We start from the raw sequence: 20,626 nt of genomic DNA, 5'->3' as shown, positions 1-20,626 counted from the left end.
ATTAGAGGGCTTACATCTGGGACACTTGGTATGGATGGAATGGAGATGGGAGATCAGAACCATAAGCCTGGCTGGGCCAGAGGTCCAGCATCTCAAACTATTAAAAGATATTATTGGTATTTTGGGTGAGGAGATAGAGCCCCTGGGAATGTGATACAAATTCTATACCCTTTCTCCAGAAACACAGATAAACACAACATGTTCTACCCAATTGCAGCGTGTTCATAGACTCCCCACTCCCATCCCCTCAGACTCTTTCACGGATGGCCTAGTATTTATGAGCCCCAGATTAGATGTGATTCTGCAAAAACCACAACCTCAATCAACAGGTGCCACTGCTCTGGTTGGCTGGGAGCCCCAAGCTGGTGTCATCAGGTGCTCAGGTGAACTCTGCCTGAGCCCGGTTATCAGGTGCCTCTTGCCCTGAGGCTGTCAGGCCAGGCCGGGTAGGTCTGGACTGTGTGGGTCCCGAAGGCACCTGAAAGCGGTTAGGGGTTCATCTGAAAATATTAATGCCCTTTAGGCTTGATGTGAGGTCTCCTTCCTGAGCCAGAGCTACGTAAATAAGCTAATTGTAGGAATTATCTCCCTCACCTCCTCTGATGCCAAGGATAGGAAAAGTGAAGCCTGTGGGGCTGGGGTGGGGCACCTTAGCCAGGGTCCCCCAAACCTCCTGTGGCCCGAGCATGTATGGAAGGATTTGCTCCGCTTCCTCCCCGAGGCTCTGGGGTGTGGTCCCGATGGCCAGGTGCCACGGACCCCCACCGGTCTCGGGTGCAACGGTTTCTCCTTGCCTGTCACTCCAAACCCCACCTGGCCCCGGCTGATTCCCTGACCCTGGGGAACACCGGGTGGAAGCGCTGCGCTTGCCAGGCCCGGGTTCAGGCCCCGCCCCCGCGCGCAGAGGACCCGCCTCCCTGAGCCCGCCCCACCCACCGGGACCGCCTTCTGCCCCCGCCCCCGAGTCCAGGGACCGCCCTGAAGCCCCGCCCCCAGCGTCGAGGACACGCCTTCGGCCCTGCCCTCACGAGCCGAGGGCTCTTTCCTTGGCCCCGCCCACACTCCTCGAGGGCCCCACCTCCCGACGCTGGCCCCGTCCCGTCCTCAGAGGATCTCCGCCCGTAGCCCCACCCCTACCCGTTTGAGGACCCGCCCCCATAGACCACGCCCTCACAAACCACGCCCCGGGGAGGACCCGCCCTTGGTCACGCCCTCCCCAGGCGCCGCCGAAGACCCGCCTCCCGGCCAGCCCCAGTCTCTCCGAGCCGCTGCCGCTGGGGTTCGGGCGCGGCGTTTCCCCGCGGTCCCGGCCGACCCGCTCGACCCGTGGCGTCCAGGCCGGTTCCTCCGCGCCTCCCTCGTGGGCGCGCCCGCCGCGGAAGAAGCCGACGCCGCCGGTAAGTGGAGCCCGCGCGCTCGTCTGCCAGATGGAAGCCAAGGGAGCCGGGCGGCGTCTCCTCCCACGGGCCCGCGAGCGGCGGGGGCGTCCTCGCCCGGTGCCCAGGAGTTTGGGCGGTGCCTCGGGGGCGCGCCTGGGCTGCATGCAGGTGGCTCGGCGGAGCGCGCACTGCAGCAGCGCGGGGGCGGCCCTAACGAGCCCCCGCCAGTGGGCGTGGGGGCGCCGGCCCGGGACCCTCCGACCCTACCCCCAGGGGCCGCCAACCCCCACCCCCAGGTCCCCCCGGCTCCAGGCGGCGAAGGCAGGCAGGTCCGGCCCGCGCGCGCGGCCTTCTAGTCCGGCAGGTGGAGGTCAGGTGGGTCACGGCCCGCCAGCCGGCCGGCGGATGCTGGAGCCGCGCGCGGCTTTGTTTTGGTTCCCAGTCCTACTCGGGAAGCTGGTCTAGGAATTGAAATCTTTTGTGAGATGAAGGTTTTCCCCGTGGAGGAAAGACCACCCCCCGCCACCACCCCAAGCCTTCCAGACTGCCCTCTGGAGAAGGGAATCTGAGCCGCAGTGCGCGCTCGGCCCGCCTGCGTCGTCTTGCAGTCTCGCCGCCGGCTGCTGACGCCCTAAATGGTCCATAAAGCATCTCTGTGCCCTGCTTATGGAGGCTGTTACCCTCAGGTGTTTCCCCTGATCTGGGACAGCTGCCCTACCCTCGGGAGAACCCTGGTAGGATTTTTTTTGGTAAGAAAGTAGAGGCGCCTTTCCCCCGCCAAAGCTGGCGCCCATTGTACGCCTCACGTTTTTCCACTACAATCTAATTACCACTCTGAAAGACCCCATTCAAAATCATGTGTGGCCTAGAGTCGATTAAACGGCTTGCAGATGAGTGTTTTTTCTGTGCTGTGGCAGAGGATCATTATTTATCGATAAGTGGGTCTCTCTCATGAGAGATGTGACTTTTTGACATTTTTTTCACTTTTATATTTTCATCTCAGAAACAGGTCTTTCATGTCAACATTTCTAAACTAACTTCTTTTGGATCTAGGAGTTTGATTTTTCACTTCAGCTTGCTTTTCTAAGAAATTAAGCGTGGTTAAGGTGAGAGATTCCCAGCTGAGAGTTTTCCATTTTTTTCCGGCGGATTCATCTGGCCCCATGTGCTTGTTTATAGGACTGCTCCTTTGAGTGTAATTGTTACTAGGTTGTCATACTCAGTCAGTATACTGAGTTATTGAGTCTCTCACAGAAAAGGTATCCGGAGGAGATTGCAAAATCATTGTCAGGGGAGCTCTATAAAGGTTGTACTCTTGAGTTTTACCTGTGGCGTAATATGGTTGAGGCTCTGTGGCATCTGGCTGGCCTGAACTGGAATCCTGATTCTGCCAGTTGTTTGCCCCAGTGGGACCCTGGCACCTTTTTTGGAAGGCCTCAATCCCAGCATCCTTATCTGGAAGTTGATGATACCCATCTACTAGGACTCTTGTGTGTAGCATGAGAGAAATACATGCAGAAATGATGGGTTTACCAAGCCCACCTAGGAGTCTCACTTACAAGCATAGCAGCAGGTGCCCCATATTTTGAAATAAAAGAGCTTGCTTGACTGTTTCCAAACTTCTCACCTGTGCTGTTAGTGACATCAAGGAGGCTTTCTTCTTACAACCAACCATAACATTGAACTGTTCCAGTTACCCGCTTTTACTGGGCTCACACCTTGCTTCCCATGAGCAGTGGTGCCCCTTGGCTGTCCCATCTCCTAAACACACATGCTGTCACTGACAAGGCTCTCTTCCTTCTAGCAAGTGCCCACACCTGTGGACTTGAGGACTTCTCTGCTGTTCGTTGGGCTCCCTCTGCCCTCCTTGCCAGCATCACTCTGATACCTCAGCCAACCCTCCATCACTCTGTGTGCACATTAATTTTTTAAAATGTATCCTTTAGTTTTTATTGTATTTTCAGTTTTTTGGCAGTACCTTGAGGCATGTGGGCTCTTTGTTCCCCATCTAGGGATGGAACCCATGCCGCCTGCATTGGCATCAAGGAGTCTTAATTACTGGACTGCCAGGGAAGTTCCATGCCACGTTAAATTGAAATTACATGTTTAGGCATTTCCTCTTTTATTAGGCTCTGAACTGTAAGAGTCGAACCCTGCCTTGTTCTTGTTTCTTTCCCCAGTGCTTTGACACCTAATAGAGTGAACAGACTGCATGGAGTATTACAGTGGTTCAGAATATGGGATATCAGACTTATAAATCTCCTGGAATTAAAAACACGTAGACCATTGTGATGTACTAAATTCTTATGTCTTTACTCAGCAAAACAAACTACATCTCTCATTACCATCCTTATTCTTTTCAAAAACTATGAAATATTATTTCAGAAAAAAAGACAGGCTTTTCCAGGAATGAGCCGACAGTCCTATCGCGTACCTATGCGTAGTGCAGTGTGTTTTTGCAGGGAGGTCCAGCATGTGCAAAAGCCCCGTGAACGGATGAATTAGGACAAGCAGAGTGCTGCAAGGAGACAGGCAGGTAGAGCCTTGCAGGTCCAGAAGTGGGCTGGGCATGAAGGGAGTGAGGGCTTACTATATATAGACTCAATGAAGTGAAATCGCTCGACTATTTGCAACCCCATGAACTGTAACCTACCAGGCTCCTCCGTCCATGGGATTTTCTAGGCAAGAGTACTGGAGTGGGTTGCCATTTCCTTCTCCAGAGGATCTTCCTGACCCAGGGATCCAACCCGTGTCTTCCGCATTGCAGGCAGCCGCTTTACCCTCTGAGCCACCAGAGAAGCCCAATGGGAAGAGTTTAAACATGGTGGGGAAGTGTTTTATGTTTTAAGAGGACTTGGAGCGCTGTGTGAAAGTACGCACAGGAGCAGAGAGACAAGAGTCTGAAGGAGAAGCCTTAGGCTTCTGCAAGCTTGCAGGAGAAAGATGACTCACTCAGTGGAGAATCCACGGGTGTGTTGGAAGATGAGCTAACAGGACTTGGGCTCAGTGTGGCTGATAAAGAGAAGGAAGAGTTCAGGACGACGTCAGAGGTCTCATAGGTGGAGGGGCCGCTTTCTGAGGAAAGGAAGACTGGAGAGGGAACATGCTGTGCAGGTAGAATCCAGAGTGGAGGTTTTTTTTTTTTTTTTTTTTTGTTTTTTTTTCAGTTATTTGTTTTTTAAGTTTAAGTTTATTTAAGTTTAATTGGAGGATAATTGCTTTTTACAATGTTGTGTTGGTTTCTGCCATGCAACGATTGAGTCAGTCGAAAGTGTACATATACCCCTCTAAGAGTGGAGGGTTTTTTTTTTTAAGTTTATTTTTAATTGGAGGATAATTGCTTTGCAGTGTTGTGTTGGTTTCTGCCGTGCCCAATGATTGAGTCAGTCGAAAGTGTACACATATCCCCTCCAAGAATGGAGGGTTTTTTTGCACAAGCAACTTAAATGCCCACTGACCGATGAATGGATAAGGAAGATAAGGTGTATATACACAGTAGAATACTGCTCAGCCATAAAAAACAAATGGAATAATACCATTTGCAGCAACATGGATGCAACTGGAGATTATCATACTAAGTGAAGTAAGTTAGAAAGACAGGGAAGGACAAATATTGTATGATATCACTTCTGTATGCAATCTAAAATGTGACACGAATGAACTTATCTATAAAACGGAAACAGACAGAGAACAGATTTGTGGTTGCCGAGGGAGAGGGGAGGAGGGGGAGGCATGGATTGGGAGTTTGGGGTTAGCAGATGCGAACTATTGTATATAGAATGGATAAACACCAAGGTCCTACTGTATAGCATGGGGAGCTATAGTCAATATTCTATAGTAAACCTACTGGAAAAGAAAAAAGGAGTGGAGGGTTTTTTAAAAACAGTGTTGTTGAGTTATAATTTACAGACCATAAAATTCTTTCATTTCAGTATATCATTCAATGATTTTTAGTAAACTTATGGAGTTATGCAGCCATGGCCATAATCCAGTTTTTAGCACATTTCCATTACCCATCCGTGCCCCACTCCCCCCCCACCCCCAATAAAAAAGATCCCTTGTGCTCATTTGCAGTTACTCCCTGTTCCTACTCCCCACCCTAAGCAACCACTCATGCATCCACTTGCCATCTCTACAGACTGGCCTCTTCTGGGCATTTCATATAAATGGAGTCATGCGATACATGGCCTTTTATGACCGGCTTCTTCCACTAAGCTTGTATCTTCCAGGTGCATCCACATGTTCAGCGCTTTGTTCTTTCTCATCACCGAGGAGCATGCCATCACATGGCTAGACTTCATGTTGTTGATGGACACTAGAGAGTCTAGTTTCGGACGTGCTGTTTCAGACGTGTAGAGAAGTCAAGGAAGCATTGGCATGAATTTGGGTCTTTGAGGGGGAGGTTTGGAGGGCTATAAACCTGTGAGTCATGAACATGAAGCTGGTATTAATTACTTAAAGGAATAGATCATTGAGGGGAGAGAGAGAGGGTGGGAGGGGCCCAAGCATGTTGCCCGGGAATGCCAGCATCTGGCAGGCGTGTAGATGAGGGTGGGTCTGCAGAGAGGTGGGTGGGAGCCAGCACAGGGCGGATGGCCCAGAGGAGTGTGTGCTGATGGGAGGCTGTCTGCAGGAGGAGGAAGTGGCCTGCCACAGAGGAGTGTGTGCTGATGGGAGGCTGTCTGCAGGAGGAGGAAGTGGCCTGCCACACCGTCCTCCTGTGAGCGGAATGAGGAAGCAGAGTCCACTCGCGTTGATGATTTGAAAGTCAGTTGTGTTGGCCTTATCACAGGGGGCCCGGAGCAATCAGAAAGCGAAGAGGATAAGACCTGGAGGGTCTTAAAACTTCCCCATAGCTATGAAACGAAACATTGAGTCTTAAAGATCACGTTGTCCCTGCAGCTCAGTTTCTTCTGTGAAGTAGTATTTGCCTTTGTATCTGATTGATGACATGAAGTTTGGTTAGCACACTGACGCTGCCTCGGGGGAATTTACTCACGTCACCATTACTCCATGCTTCTCTCTCCTTCCAGAGCGTGAGCTAGTGAGATACCACGTAGGCTCATAAGTCAGGATCATGTTTAGCTGTGAGTAACAGAACACTTGATTTAACAGCTTAAACTCAACTCTTAACATGCAGAAAGCAGTAAGTCCGGGGCAGAGTGTCCAAGGTTGGTGTGGCGCCTTCTTCCACTTAATGCATGGGAGTCATGCCCTAAAGATGGCTCTTTCCCCTGGGTTGCAAGGTGAGGCTTCAGCTCCAACATCAAACCTTTGTTTTGAGGCATAAAATAGGGGAAAGGTGGAAGGCAAAAGGCCAGAGGAGTCCACTCTACCACCGCTGCCTCAGGCTTTGCAGTAGCTGCAGTCCTCATGTATAATGAATGCATCTAGCCACAGGGGAGAAAAAAAAAAGAATATACAAGGGCCAAAAGAAAATGGCAAGCACCTGGGCCCTGGTGTAACACACCTCCATCCAGACTCCTCGCCTGGAGACATAGCGCCATGGGGGCAGCACCCTGTCGGGGGCCAGGCAGGTAACCACTACTTAGAAAATAAACAGTCAAGGCTTCCCAGGTGGCGCAGTGGTAAAGAATGCACCTGCGATGCGGGAGATGTGGGTTTGATCCCTGGGTTGGGGAAGATCCCCTGCACCAAGACCCTGCTCCAGTATTCTTGCCTGGAAAATCCCACAGACAAGGGAGCCTGGTGGGCTACAGTCCATGGGGAGTCAGACAATGACTGAGCACACCCACACGCAAATGAACGGTCATGTGGTGGATTTCTGACACCACTGCTGTCAGACATGTCACGCTTAGATCCTTGGGCTTTTTAACTTTTTTTCCCCCCACCTGATTTTCTTGTAGAATACTTACAGTCCTGTCTTGGAGTCTATCTGTAAAGGATTGGGTGCTAAACCAACTGTTCAGTTAGGACACAGATCTGCTTTTCCTTAGGGCTAGTAGATGCCCCATGCTGGCAGGAACCACGTGCATTCAGAATTCGCAGTTGGCAACAACACGCAGTTAGCTACTTGGTGAGTTTCGCTCCTAGAGTTCACTTTGTCCATTAAGTGGAACCCTAGCGTGTTCCTTCTTTCAGCTTCATCCATTTGTCTCCCTCAGAGTCCAGGAGACGCCAGAACCATTTATCTTTTATGTCCCCTAGTGCCTGGCTCAGCAGCCTTGCTAAATATTTGAGTTGGATCACCCAGCCCGTCTGGGTATAAGAGTGTTTGCGGCCACGTGGCCTCCAGGGCAGTGGGCTGGGGACACTTTACATCCTTGAAGAGCTGCCGCATCTGTTTGTCCTCTGATTCCCTCTTAGATACCTTTTCTGCTGCGAGAATGAAAGATGGATCCAGAGGAGCAAGAGCTGTTGAATGATTACAGATACAGAAATTACTCTTCCGTGATCGAAAAGGCATTAAGAAATTTCGAGTCCTCGAGTGAATGGGCGGATCTCATATCTTCCTTGGGCAAGCTCAACAAGGTATGTGGGGCTGGGAGTGTTTGCACTGTGGGGGCAGGGGTCGGGCACACAGCTGTCCTTTTATTGTTTCAAGGACTTGTCTTTTTAATATTACACTGCATGCAGATTACAGCCATCAGATAAGAAGAACCGCCACTAATTTGTCACCCGAGTTACACCTGCTATTAACCTGTCAGCATATGAACCTCCTCTTCCAGCCCTTTCTTTCTGAGCACACAGTACAGTGTGGACAGAGTCCATAGAACAGCTGAACTCTTTTTTTTCTCAACAATATTTAGTTCTAAACAAGATAAATTTATAAATGATCCATTTATTCAAAGATGAATTGTCCTTCCTGTACTGCTCAGAATTTTTATGGCTTTTTTTTTTTTTCCCCTTCTCTAATCTTTTCCACCATTTTACTGCTAACTGGTAACTCCTAGAAGAATAAAGGATGAAGCAGTTATGGAAATCTGCCCAGAAATTGTGTGTGTGTGTTTGGACAAGGGAAAGTGGGTTGGGTCTAAGGAGACCAAAACCGATCACTTGTGGGCTTGAGCTCGTGTGCCATGGATGGGGACCTTTGTTTATTTCCGTCCTGCCCAGAAGGAGGGTGATTACTGTGACCTTTAGGAAGACGATAAACTGGGCTCAGAGAGGCTGTGCCTGGTTCTATTGCCGGTTACCTGGGCTCCTGGGTGTGACACCTGACTTTGGAGCCCAAGTGACGTATGGGTGCTGGGAGGTAGCTAACCGAGTCTGGGGGGGTCCCCACTCTCCAGGTCACACACACCAGGGGGGCTCAAACAAACCCCACTAGAGAGAATTTGTCCATTTACTGCTTCAAGGAGCCAGGGGGAGAGAGAAGGTGGGCAGCCTGACCACAGGGGCGGCCCCTGAGCAGCTGTCCAGCACCAACCGCCCGAAAGCAGCTATCAGCACCCACAGATGGCAGAGAGGAGATGGGCGGTTATTGCAGATAGTGCCCAGGAAGCTGCGTGGTCTCTGCAAAGTGTATTTACAACATGTGAACCCCGTGGCTGGTGCTGGCTGGGAGGAAAGTGGAAGTGTAAGTCACTCAGTTGTGTCTGACTTTTTGTGACCCCATGAAATGTGGCCCACCAGGCTCCTCTGTCCATGGAATTCCCCTTGAATACTGGAGTGGTTGCCAACCCCTTCTTTAGGGAATCGTTCCAACACAGAGATTGAACCCTCATCTTCTGTATCGCAGGCAGATTCTTTATTGTCTGAACCCCCAGGGTTGGGATGGAGACGTATAATAAAACAGCAAATAAGAGCTTGAGAATGCTTTGGTGGCAGAGCTCTGACTTAGGACTTTTCTGGCTGAAGGTAATATTCACTGTGTTGCACAGAGGTAAGCTGCTTTTTTAGGGGAAAGCGAGATGCCCTGGAGTGGGACTTGGACACATTCCAGTTCTTCTACGTATTTTACTATTTTAGTACTTGACTCTCCTGGAATCTAATAATACCATACTTGGGGAGAGGGGGATGTGCTTACTGCTTTTCTGTTGAGTTAAAATTCATGCAACATAAAATTTACTTTTTTTTTTTTACCATTTTTTTTATTTTTGTTGTTTGTGCTGGGTGTTTGTTGCTAGGTGGGCTTTTCTGTAGTCACGGCGAGCAGGGGATACTCTGTAGTTGCACAGGCCCTCATGGTGATGGCTTCTCTTGTTGCAGAACACGGGGTCTAGGACCCAGGGGTTTCAGTAGTTGTGGCTCCCGGGCTCTAGAGCGCAGCCTCAGGAGTTGCGGCGCACAGGTTTAAGTTGCTCTGTGGCTTGTGGGATCTTCCCAGACCAGGGATCGAACCTGTATCTCCTGCCTTGGCAGTGGACTCTTTCCCACTGAGCCACCAAGCCCCAATCAACCATCTTAAAATACATGGCTTTTAGTGCATTCATGATGTATGACCGTCACCAGTGTCTACTTCCCAGACATTTTCACCACCCCGAGGGAAACCCTCCCCATTTCTGTCTTTACCCAGGCCCTGGTAGTCACTAATCTACTTTCTGTATCTGTGGATATTTCATATAAAAGGGATCGTACGATAATGTGGCACTTTTGTGTCTGGCTTCTTTCACTTAGTGTGTTTCCAAGGTCCATCCACGTTGTAGCCTGTATCAGTACTTCATTGATTTATGGCTGAATAATGTTCCGGGGTATGAACAGACCACATTTTGTTTAGCCATTCTTCAGTTGGCTCTTCAGAGTAGTCCCGTGTGAATATTTGTGTACAAGTTTTTGTTTGAACACCTGTCTTTGTTTCTTTCAGGAGTATACCTAGGAGTGGGATTAGTCACGTGGTTACTCTATATTGAAGTTATTGAGGAACCATCAAGATGTTTTCCGCAGTAGCTACCCCATTTCACATGCCCACCAGCTACGTATTAGGGCTCCAATTTCTTCTCGTTCTCAGTTTTCAGGGTGGTTTTCTTTTTTGACAATAGCCATTCTAGTGGGTGTGAAGCGGCATATCTTACATACCTTAGGGTTTTGATTTGCATTCCCCTAATGACTAAAATTTTGAGCATCTTGTCACTTGCTTGTTGGCCATTTGTATATCTTTCTTGGAGAAATTTCTATTCAAGTATTTTGTTTATTTTTTTAACTATGCTACTTGTCTTTTTGTTGTGATTTGTAACAGTTTCTTTTATATCCTGGATTCTGGTCCTTTACAGGATTTATGATTTGCAGATTGTTTTTTTCCCCATTCTTTAGGCTGTCTTTTGATGCACACCATTTTAAAATTTTTGGTGAAGTCTCATTTGTTTTTTCTTTTGTTGATTATGCTCTTGGTGCATATCTGAGAAACCATTGCCAATTCCACGATGAAGAAGATTTACCCCTGTGTTTTCTTCTTCTAAGAGTTTTTAGTTTCTGTTTTTGCAATTAAATCTTTGATTCATTTTGAGTTAATTTGTGTTTTTTGTTGTTGTTTTTCATAGATGAATACTGAGTTTGTAGTAAGAATAAAATTACCTCATAGCACATATGCAATTCAGACATTAAAAATTAAGCAATCTATGGTTGGGAAATGCAAACAATATGATAAACAAATACATGATATGAAATAAATACATGATAAACGCAATTAAAAAGTATATGATAAAAACATTGACCATATTATGGTATATAACCAGAGACATTAAATGTTTCAGATGGAAGGAGTATAGGTTTGGGCATGTGCAAGCATTCTAACGTTCTGGAAATATTTTTTTTCTTTAAATCTAATTTTTTATTTTATATCAGAGTACAGTCAATTTACAATATTCGTTTCAGGTGTACAGCAAAGTGTGTCCATTGTACATGTACGTGTCCCATTCTTTTTCAGGTTCTTTCCCCATGTAGGTTGTTACAGATTACTGAGTAGAGTTTCCTGTGCCATACAGTAGGTCCTTGTTCATCATCTGTTTAGTAGCTATATAGTAGCATGTATCTGTTAATCCCCAAATCCTAATTTCTTTCCCTGATTATCTAACCCTAATTTATCTTTCCCCCTACCTTTGCCCTTTAGTAACCATATCTTTGTTTGTGAAATCTGGGAATCTGCTTCTGTTTTGTAAATGAGTTAATTTGTATCATTTTTTAGATTCCACCTATAAGCGATTATGTGACACTTGTCTTTTATATACTTCAATTGTGTAAGCTCCAGGTCCGTCCATGTTGCTGCAGACGGCATCAGCTCATTCTTTTTCACGGCTGAGTAACACTCCACGGTGTACTCATGCCACGTTATCTCCATCCGTTCATCTGTTGATGGACGTTTAAGTTGCTTCCATGTCTTGGCTGTTGTAAATAGTGCTGCAATGAACGCTGGGGTGCGTGTTTCTTTTCAAATCATGTTTGTCTCTGGATATATGCCCAGGAATGCGATTGCTGGATCATATGGTAGTTTGTTTTTAGTTTTTTAAGGAACCTCTAAACTGTTCTCCATAGTGGCTACACCAATTTACATTCCCACTAACAGTGTAGGAGGATTCCCTTTTCTCCACACCCTTTCCAGCATTTATTGTTTATACTCTTTGATGATAGACATGCTGATCAAGTTAATTTTTGTACATGGCTTAAGGAGGCTCCAACTTCATTCCTTCTCACATGGAAATCTAGTTGTTTTACATGTGGAAAACCATCTGTTGACGAGACTGTTCTTTTGAAGGGCCTTGGAATCCTTGTTGAAAATCAGTTATCTATAGAAAGATGTTTAATTCTTGACTTTCCTCTTTTTCCATTTATCCTTATGTCTATCTTTATGCCACTTTGTTTATTGTAGTTTTGTAGTAAGTTTTGAAATGGGGAAGTAAGAGTCCTTGAACTTGGTGGTTCTTTTTCAGAGTTGTTCTGGATTCCTTGACATTCTGTATGAATTTTGGGATCAGCATGTCAATTTCTGCAAAAAAGCCAAGTGGGATTTTGATAGGGATTACACGGACTCTGTAGATTGCTTTGGGAAGTATTGCCATGTGCACAATATTGTCTTCTAATCCGTGAACACAGAGTATTTTTCCATTTAGGAACATACACACACATATATGTTTATTGACTTTTGGCTGTGCTGGGTCTTCCTTGCCGCACGGGCTTTTCTTTGGTTGCAGTGAACGGGAGCTCTTGTCTAGCTGCAGCGTGCAGGCTTCTTACAGCGGTGGCCTCTCTTGTTGCAGGGCGCAGGCTCTAGGGCGCAGGCGTCGGGAGTCGCAGCTCCTGGGCTCTAGGGCGCGGGCGTCGGGAGTCGCAGCTCCTGGCTCTAGGGCGCAGTCGCAGCTCCTGGCTCTAGGGCGCAGGCGTCGGGAGTCGCAGCTCCTGGGCTCTAGGGCGCGGGCGTCGGGAGTCGCAGCTCCTGGCTCTAGGGCGCGGGCGTCGGGAGTCGCAGCTCCTGGGCTCTAGGGCGCGGGCGTCGGGAGTCGCAGCTCCTGGCTCTAGGGCGCGGGCGTCGGGAGTCGCAGCTCCTGGCTCTAGCACACAGGCTCAGTAGTTGTGGTGCACGGGCTTAGTTGCTCCAAGACATGTGAGATCTTCCCAGAGCAGAGATCCATAAACCGATGTGTCCGGCATAAGCAGGCAGATTCTTTACCACTGGGCCACCAGGCAAGCTCAGAACATGTTTATTTTGAGGTAGGTAAAATTATGAACTTGAAAAATGCAGTTCTTGAGCAGTGAGTTATCCTATGAACCAGGCTTTGTTTCAGTGTGCCAGAAAAGCTTTCAAAAATGTTGAATCATTGTAACCTGCCTTTTAAGTGCAGGATATTGAGTACAGTTGCATCTTTCTTTAAGGAGCTTTGGAAGTGTTAGCCATTCCTTCTTTCAGTGGCTGTCTGAGTGCCTAGAATGTGCCAGCAGACGCCAGGGTGCGGCAGAGAGCCAAACTGACAAGACCCTGCCTTCATTCTGGTAGGGGTGGGGAAGCTGGATGGGGAATGAAAGATACACCTTGTTGGTGGGTGATGAGCGTGGTGGGAATGGTAAGGAAGGCAGTGCATGGTGAGCGTAGCTGAGATGGTGCCATTGGATCAAGTACAGAGGCTCTAGTGTGTCCAAGGCTGGGGAGGTTGTCACCGAGCAGGGATGGGGAGAGGATAGGAAAGGAGGCTGCAGAGGAGAGGGGTAGGGAGGGCATCTCATCTTACCAGTCCTTTGGAGCTGGCGTGTGAGGGTGGCCCCTGAGTTGGGGGCGGCTGCCCAGCAGCGGGCATGGCCTGTCTTCCTGTTTAGGTGCTGGAACCATCTCCAGCTGCTCTGCTGGGTGGGGTCAGGCAGAAACAGGGAGACCAGTTATGAGGCCCATGGGGAAGGGCTTGGATTCTGAATATACTTTGGAGGTATGGCCAAGAGGCTTTGTCCTCAGAGCAAATGGGAAAGGCGAGGGAAAAAGAGGAGTCGAGTATGACTTGCAGGTTCTCCCGGGTTGGGGGCTCGAGGAGCTGAAAGGCTGTGATAGAGAGACTGGGGAGCAGCCGGCCCCTTGGGCCAGGTGGGGAGACCCCGGGTTCCCACTGGAAAGCGTGCATTTGAGCATCCATCAGATGTCCCTGTGTGACCTCTATGGGCCGTGGGATGGATGTGAGTTTGAAAAGACAGCTTGTTGTTAAAAGTCTTCCCCCCAATTCCGTGTAACCCCACTCTCAGGTCCTCTTCACTCCTGCTTCCTGTTCTCTGTTGCCATGATGGGGTGATGAGGGTGAGCTGCCTGCTGCACGAACTTGCTCAGTGTTGGGGAGATGAGGGTGACGCTGTCTGTCCCCCCTGCAGCCCTGCCGATGACAGTGGACATCTGGAGAGAGCCCACTGTGGGCCAGGGGCCAGGGGCGCACAGCATGGCCTGAGGCCGGACCCAGACTAAACAGCCTGTGCCTGATCAGAGCCAGCAGATGGCAAAGGGGGGCCCAGCCCCTGAGCAGAGCCCTTGGCTCCTCTCACGTCTGAGTCTGTGGCTCACAGAGAGGACAGAGATGCCCCTCTGCTTTCTTTGTTAGCCAGATAAGGGAGACCTGATGATCAGCCCCCTTTTGCTGGTGAAATTACCTAACTCATTCCATGTCTGGTGGCAGCGAAGTGGCTTTTACGGGTTGAATTGTGTCCTTGGAAATTGACGTGTCCTCACCCCCAGTATCTCGGAGTGTGGCCTTATTTGGAGATCCAGTCTTTACAGAGACAGCCAGGTTAAAACGAAGTCCTTATCCAACATGATAACTATATCCTTGTAAGAGGGGATAAGTTGGACACAGACACAGAGATGCCGACAGGGAAGGCACCCTGCAAGGGTGAAGGCAGAGACCAGGCTGATGCGGATAGAAGCCAAGGAATGCCGAGATTGCCAGAAGCTGTGGCGCAGCCTGGAGCGGTTTCCCGCTCACAGCCTCGGAGGGAACCAGCCCTGCTGACACTTGCCGACGTCTTGATCTCAGCCCGGCGCCTTGATCTCAGCCCCCTGGCCTCCCAGTTCCATGGCCGTAGCCTCCCTGTGGCTGGCGCTTTGTTACAGAAGCCCTCTGGCAAACTGATAGAGCAGTAGAACCAAGGTATATATTGAACACTTAGGTGCTAAGGACCTGACGTTGAACACCTGATTCCTGCTCCCATGGAGCATAAGGCTTTGCTGGCAGCAGACAAAACAGCAAATAAACACGTGACGTCAGGTGCTGAATGCTAAGAAGAGAAATCAACCGTGAGAGTGGGTAGCAAGGAAGGAGGACAGGGCACTCGCTCAGACAGAGACGGCTCTTTGATAACGTGACATTTGAATTTTGAGCAGAGGCCCGGATGTGTCGCCCTGGCTGGCAGGGACGCCATCTGGGGCGCGGGCCTGAGTCCAAGGTCCAGGAGGGGATGGGCATGGCTGGAGAAGGAGAGGTGGTAGGAGATGAGGAGGAGAGGGAGCCCTCCTCCCCGGGCAGGTCTCGGGGCTTTATCCTGCAGTGAGGGGTGCCACTGAGCTCCCAGGAAGGCTTTGAGCAGGGTGACCCATCACTGCCTTTTCCGCAGAGAGGAATGCCTCTGGCTGATGGGCGGGGAGGGAGCCTGATCATGGGAGCCTGCAGGAGGGAGGGGGCAGCTTCAGCACCGGGTGGATTGGAGTTACTGGACACAGAGGGTTTGGGAAGGGGCTGGAGGGAACAAGCCTCCTGCAGCTTAGCAATCACTCACTTCTGGGAGACCCACAACTACTGCATTCAAGGAGTAGGAGTTGATGTGAATAAAGAATTTTCTTAGGGCTTTAGTGATGGTCAAATTTCTTGCATGGAGTCTTGCATGGATACAGAAATTCAGTGAGTAAATTAGTGAGAAGTTAATTAAAAAAAAATCTTTATGATGCAAGAAGAAGCAGTAGTATCGTGGTCTTTAGGTTGCAAAGTTAGGTCAGGTTGTGTTCTAATGAAAGCAAATGATCGCAGGTTCTAAAACATAAACCATGGTCTCACAGCAGAAGTGCCTCTGGCTCAACTCTTGACAAGAGAAAACCGAGCCCCAAGAGGTCTCTTGTTTGTCAGACTACAGACAGGTTCTAATTGTATCGTTTCTAAAACCTGCTAAGCTTTCAGTACCATTTTTTAAATTTTTTTCTGTTAGGGAAAAGTTTATCTTTTGTAGTTGTTATGTGTATCAACCTGGATAGAGTAATTTTTGCTTCATAGTTTGAGACTTCAAGCTGTCACCTTTCACGGATCATTTTAAGGTGAATTTTAATCAAGCTCATTTTGAACCCTTAGGAACCCAATCACCATACCAAGCCTGGATTGTAAATTTAATTATGGAAATGAAGAATAGTTTATTTAAACTCTGTACATTTAAAAAACCTTTGCAGTAAAACTTCTTTTAAAAAAAAAAAAAGGTCCTCTTTTCCTCCCTGGCCGCTTGAAGATGAGCTGCCATCATGAACTACACAGTAACCATCCGGACTGGGAAGTTCATGACCAACCGACTGCTTCAGCGGAAACAAATGGTCGTCGATGTTCTTCACCCTGGGAAGGCAACAGTACCTAAAACAGAAATTTGGGAAAAACTGGCCAAAATGTATAAGACCACACCAGATGTCATCTTTGTATTTGGATTCAGAACGCATTTAGGCGGTGGCAAGACAACTGGCTTCGGCATGATTTATGATTCCTTGGATTACGCAAAGAAGAATGAGCCCAAACACAGGCTTGCGAGACATGGCCTGTATGAGAAGAAAAAGACCTCAAGAAAACAGTGAAAGGAAAGCAAGAGCAGAATGAAGAAAGTCCGGGGGACTGCAAAGGCCAGCGTTGGTGCTGGCAAAAAAAAAAAGTGAGCTGGAGATTGGACAACAGAAGGAGTAAAGATCTGCAGTGACTGTATCTGTGGTGATTGTGCAGGTTTTTCATGAAAGAGAGAATAAACTAAGACCTTTTACAAAAAAAAAAAAAAAAAAAATGTTGTAATGCTCCTAAATGAGCCACTCTCTTTTGGCTGCTTTTATGCAATATCCTACTGTTTCACAAAATGGCCTGAAAGTGGGTGGCATGAATAGCAAGGGATGTGGGTCTTGGGTGTTCCGTGTTTCAGCTTCAAAAGTCTTACTGCTTAATGACAAGTACCTGCTTTTTAAAGCAGAACCTCTTTGTCGTGATGAGAGGAAGGTGGCTGGAACTCAGAGGCCAGGTGAACCGTTCTGACTCTTTATAGATGAGCTCCGAGACGTCTTCTAGCTGAAAACTTGATGAGGTCACCTGGATCCTGATGTTTGCCTGTGCCCTGATCAGTTACTTCTCTATTAAACAGTATTAGTTCAGGTGAAGCATCTTGCAGGTCTGAAGACAGATGTCCAAGATCAGGGTGTCAGCAGATTTGGCTTCCTCTGAGGCGTCTCTCCTTGACTCAGCTGGCTGCTTCTCACTGTGTCCTCCTCCCTGTGGTTTATGTGTCCTAATCTCCCCTTCTTATAAGGCCACCAGTCATATTGGACACCATGTATATGACCTCATTTTACCCTGGTCACCTCTTTAAGGGCCCCATCTCCAGCACGTCTGCATTCTGAGGTACCAGGGGTCAGGGCTTCATACATGAATTTTAGGGACATGGTGCAGCTTGTAACAGGGTTTAATAATGAAGTACAGATCATCTCTCCACATATCAACATTTTAAAAAAGCTTCCATGAAAGCTTCTCATGGAAGCTCAGATGGCTTTTGTCACGTGCCTCATGGAAGGGTAGTGTTCTTTATTTCATCTCTTCTCCTGCCCTGGAGTACCATGAAGACCTGCAGTTCTCCTGTGTGTGTGGTGATCCAAGATATGCCTGGAACTTCCGGGTCTCTCAGCCTTCCCGACCACCTTAGTCCACTGACGCTGCTGTAACCGTCCCACAGCCCAGGGGCTAATCGACAACACACATTTTATTTCTCACTGTTCTGGAGGCTGGAGTCAAGGTCACGGTGCAGGCAGACTCAGTGTCTGGCCAGTGCCCTCTTCCTGGTTCACAGTTAGCCGTCTTTGGGTCTGTCGTCACATGGTAGGGGGCAGGGAGCCCTGCAGGGCCTCTTTCATAATAAAAGGGCACTAATCCCACTCACAAGGGCTCCACCTTCATGACCTCATCACCTCCCAAAGGCCCCACCCTCGTGACCTCATCACCTCCCAAAGGCCACTCCTAAGACCATCATTCTGGGGAACACACTTCCAGACCACTAATGGGCCTGATAACCTGTGCCCACCCAATAGCACCTCACCAGCTCTGCACCAGCCAGTTAGTGGGCGCTGTTCGTGGGGTGTCTTTTAGGGAAGGTCAGCCCTCCAGGTTGGGCTTCCCAATGTGTCCCCCCCCGAGAGGGCCCTCCCAGTCCTCCTCCCCAACCTGTCCTCTGTCCACTGAGACACAGTTGGCATTGCTGCCCGTGATCCCTACTGCACCAGACTCTGCTTAGCACGTGAGCTGGAAGTAGGGCCAGGAGCCGCCCCCCTTAGCCCTGTGATGCCTGGTTCCATCATGTGAACTCGCCTTTGGGACCCCATCTTGTAGAGAAACGGCATCTCAGTTTTGGGCGTTTGTTTTAGTCATCTTCCAGCAACCTGTGCTGTTGTCTGGAGGGCTGACCTTGAGGGTGGAAGGGGTCAGGTAAGTGGGGTATCCAGGTCATACTGGAAAGACTGAGCCCCAATGCCTCCTGAGAAGAGACCACATTTGATGATGTTGGCAATTATTGACGCTTCGCTTGTCGGCAGAGTGGATCCTCTGCGGGAGAGTGGTGAGCAGAGGGCCCGTTTGCTTCTGGCAGTGTTCTCATGGTCTCGGCTCTGGGGTTTAGGAGACACAGCTGATAGAGCTCCCGTCCCTGGTCGTGAAGATGATGCCAGTGCTCTGTCATTCCTCACTGGTGGGGGAGGTCCCGGGGCCCAGGTGGCATCACTGACTCTTTCCCACCCCAGGGTATCCCAGAGGAGCTGAGAACTGGCAGGAATGTTGCTGCTTGGGGTCGAAAGCGTGGCCTCGCTGTGAGCCGCTCAGACACCATAAGGCCAACAACATAGTTCTTCTGAAAGGAGCGTTTCTCTTTGCTGAAAGGAGTCTGATACACTTGCAATAATTTATAGCTGAGGTACTCTCTTTTACATCTGAACAAAGGATTTTTTTTTTCTTTTTCTGGCTAGTCTTCTTTTCAGATATACTGAAGGGATAGAAATAGTCCAGATTTGGGCAGGTGAATTATTCTTCCAGTAAGCCAATGATGAAAGCGCATCTGAAAAAAAAAAAAAGAAAAGGCTCATCTAGCAGAATGGAATGTATGGACAAGGGAAGGGGCCTGTGATTCACTTACATGTTCTAAATACTATCACGAAAGCTAAGAAACCAGGACTGAATTGTGTCTCCCCCACCCCCGACCCTGACTCCCGCCACCAAATTCATGTCAACACAACCCCCAGTGTGGCTGTACCTGGAGTTGGCATTTTCAGGAGATAAGTAAGGTTCAATGAGGTCATAAGGGTGGGGCCCCAATCCAGTAGGACTGTGGCCTTCCCAGAAGAGCAAGCTCTCTTCCCTCCACACGAGGATCCAGTGAGAAGACACCTCTGCAAACCCGGAGGAGAACTGAATCAGCTGTCACCTTGATCTTGGACCTCGAGCCTCCAGAACAGTGAGAAATAAACTTCCGTTGTTGAAGCCCCCCAGACTGTGGTATTTTGTTATGGCAAACTTATACAGAAGGAAATGAGTTAAGCTGGGCTATTTTTCAAAAAGGATGACCGATGGAACATGAACACCAGGACTCAAGCTTGTGTTTGAGCCAAATTACAAGCGTTCCCATTTATTTATCTTTTTTAATGGTCTTTTCTTTTAAAAAAAAAATAGCTTTGTTGTACAATAAGCTATACGTTTATGAAGTGCTTAATTGATGAGTTCTGATCTTCAGTTCAGTACGGGAGCTTCTCTGGTGTTTCAGACAGTAAAGAATCTGCCTGCAGTGCAGGAGACCCAGGTTCAATCCCTGGGTCAGGAAGATCCCCTGAGGAGGAAATGGCAACCCGCTCCAGTCTTCTTGCTTGGAAAATTTCATGGACAGAGGAGCCTGGCAGGCTACAGTCTGTGGGGCCGCAAAGAGTGGGGCAGGACTGAGCGTGTGCACACGGAACCTTCCCCACATGAGAGCGTGCATCCGTCCCCAGAAGTTTCCCCACAGCCTTCTGTGGTCCCTTCTCCATCCCCTCTCCCCATCCCTAGGTAACTGCTGGGCTGCTTTCCTTTACAATTCGACTAGTTTGCATTTTCTAAAATTTTATATAAACAGACTCATACAGCATATGTTCTTTTTCACCCTCGCCTCGCCTCCCCCTCACCCCACAGTCTGTCTGCTTTTACTCAGCAAAACTCTTCTGAGAGTCATCCAAGGCCTGTGTATTGATAGTTTATTCCTTTTTACTGCTGAGTACAGTTTTATGGATATACACCATTTACTTGGTCATTTGCCTATTAATGGACACTGGGTTGCTTCCAATGGGCAGGTAAATATTTTTTAAAACTGCCAAATTGTTTTCCAAAGTGGCTATATCGTTTTACACCCCACCAGCACTTATAATAACTCCAGTTCTTCCATATTCTTATCAACACTTGGTATGGGCAGTCTTTCTTTTTTAAATTGAAGTACAGTTGATTTATATTTTCAGGTGTACGGGATAGCGATTCAGTATTTTTGCAGGTTATGCTGTATTAAAAGTTGTTATACAATGATGGCTATAATTCCCTGTGCTATATTATATAATATATCCTTGTTGCTTATCTATTTTATGCATAATAGTTTGTATC

The 20,626-nt window shown here is 48.5% G+C and overlaps 1 protein-coding gene and 1 pseudogene across 6 annotated transcripts in view; both read left to right on the top strand.

Annotated features, from left to right (window-relative positions):
• The first annotated feature begins 1,239 nt into the window (after positions 1-1,239).
• The window catches only part of DOP1B (DOP1 leucine zipper like protein B), a 133,160-nt gene continuing 113,773 nt past the window's right edge, over positions 1,240-20,626 (top strand). For all 6 annotated transcript variants that reach the window (XR_011465605.1, XM_070377606.1, XM_070377633.1 and 3 more), the window contains exons 1-2: positions 1,240-1,397; positions 7,707-7,871. Coding sequence is in view for 5 of the 6 variants with exons in the window: in XM_070377606.1 (XP_070233707.1) it covers positions 7,734-7,871 (138 nt within the window). In the remaining variant the exon portion in view is untranslated. The remainder of the gene's footprint in view (positions 1,398-7,706; positions 7,872-20,626) is intronic.
• Positions 7,735-16,755, top strand: LOC102279596 (small ribosomal subunit protein eS24 pseudogene; annotated as a pseudogene).

This window comes from Bos mutus, chromosome 1, assembly GCF_027580195.1.
Source record: "Bos mutus isolate GX-2022 chromosome 1, NWIPB_WYAK_1.1, whole genome shotgun sequence".
Lineage (NCBI taxonomy): Eukaryota > Metazoa > Chordata > Mammalia > Artiodactyla > Bovidae > Bos > Bos mutus.
Note: the sequence above shows the minus strand (reverse complement) of the source record. Positions and strands in the feature narration are given on the sequence as shown.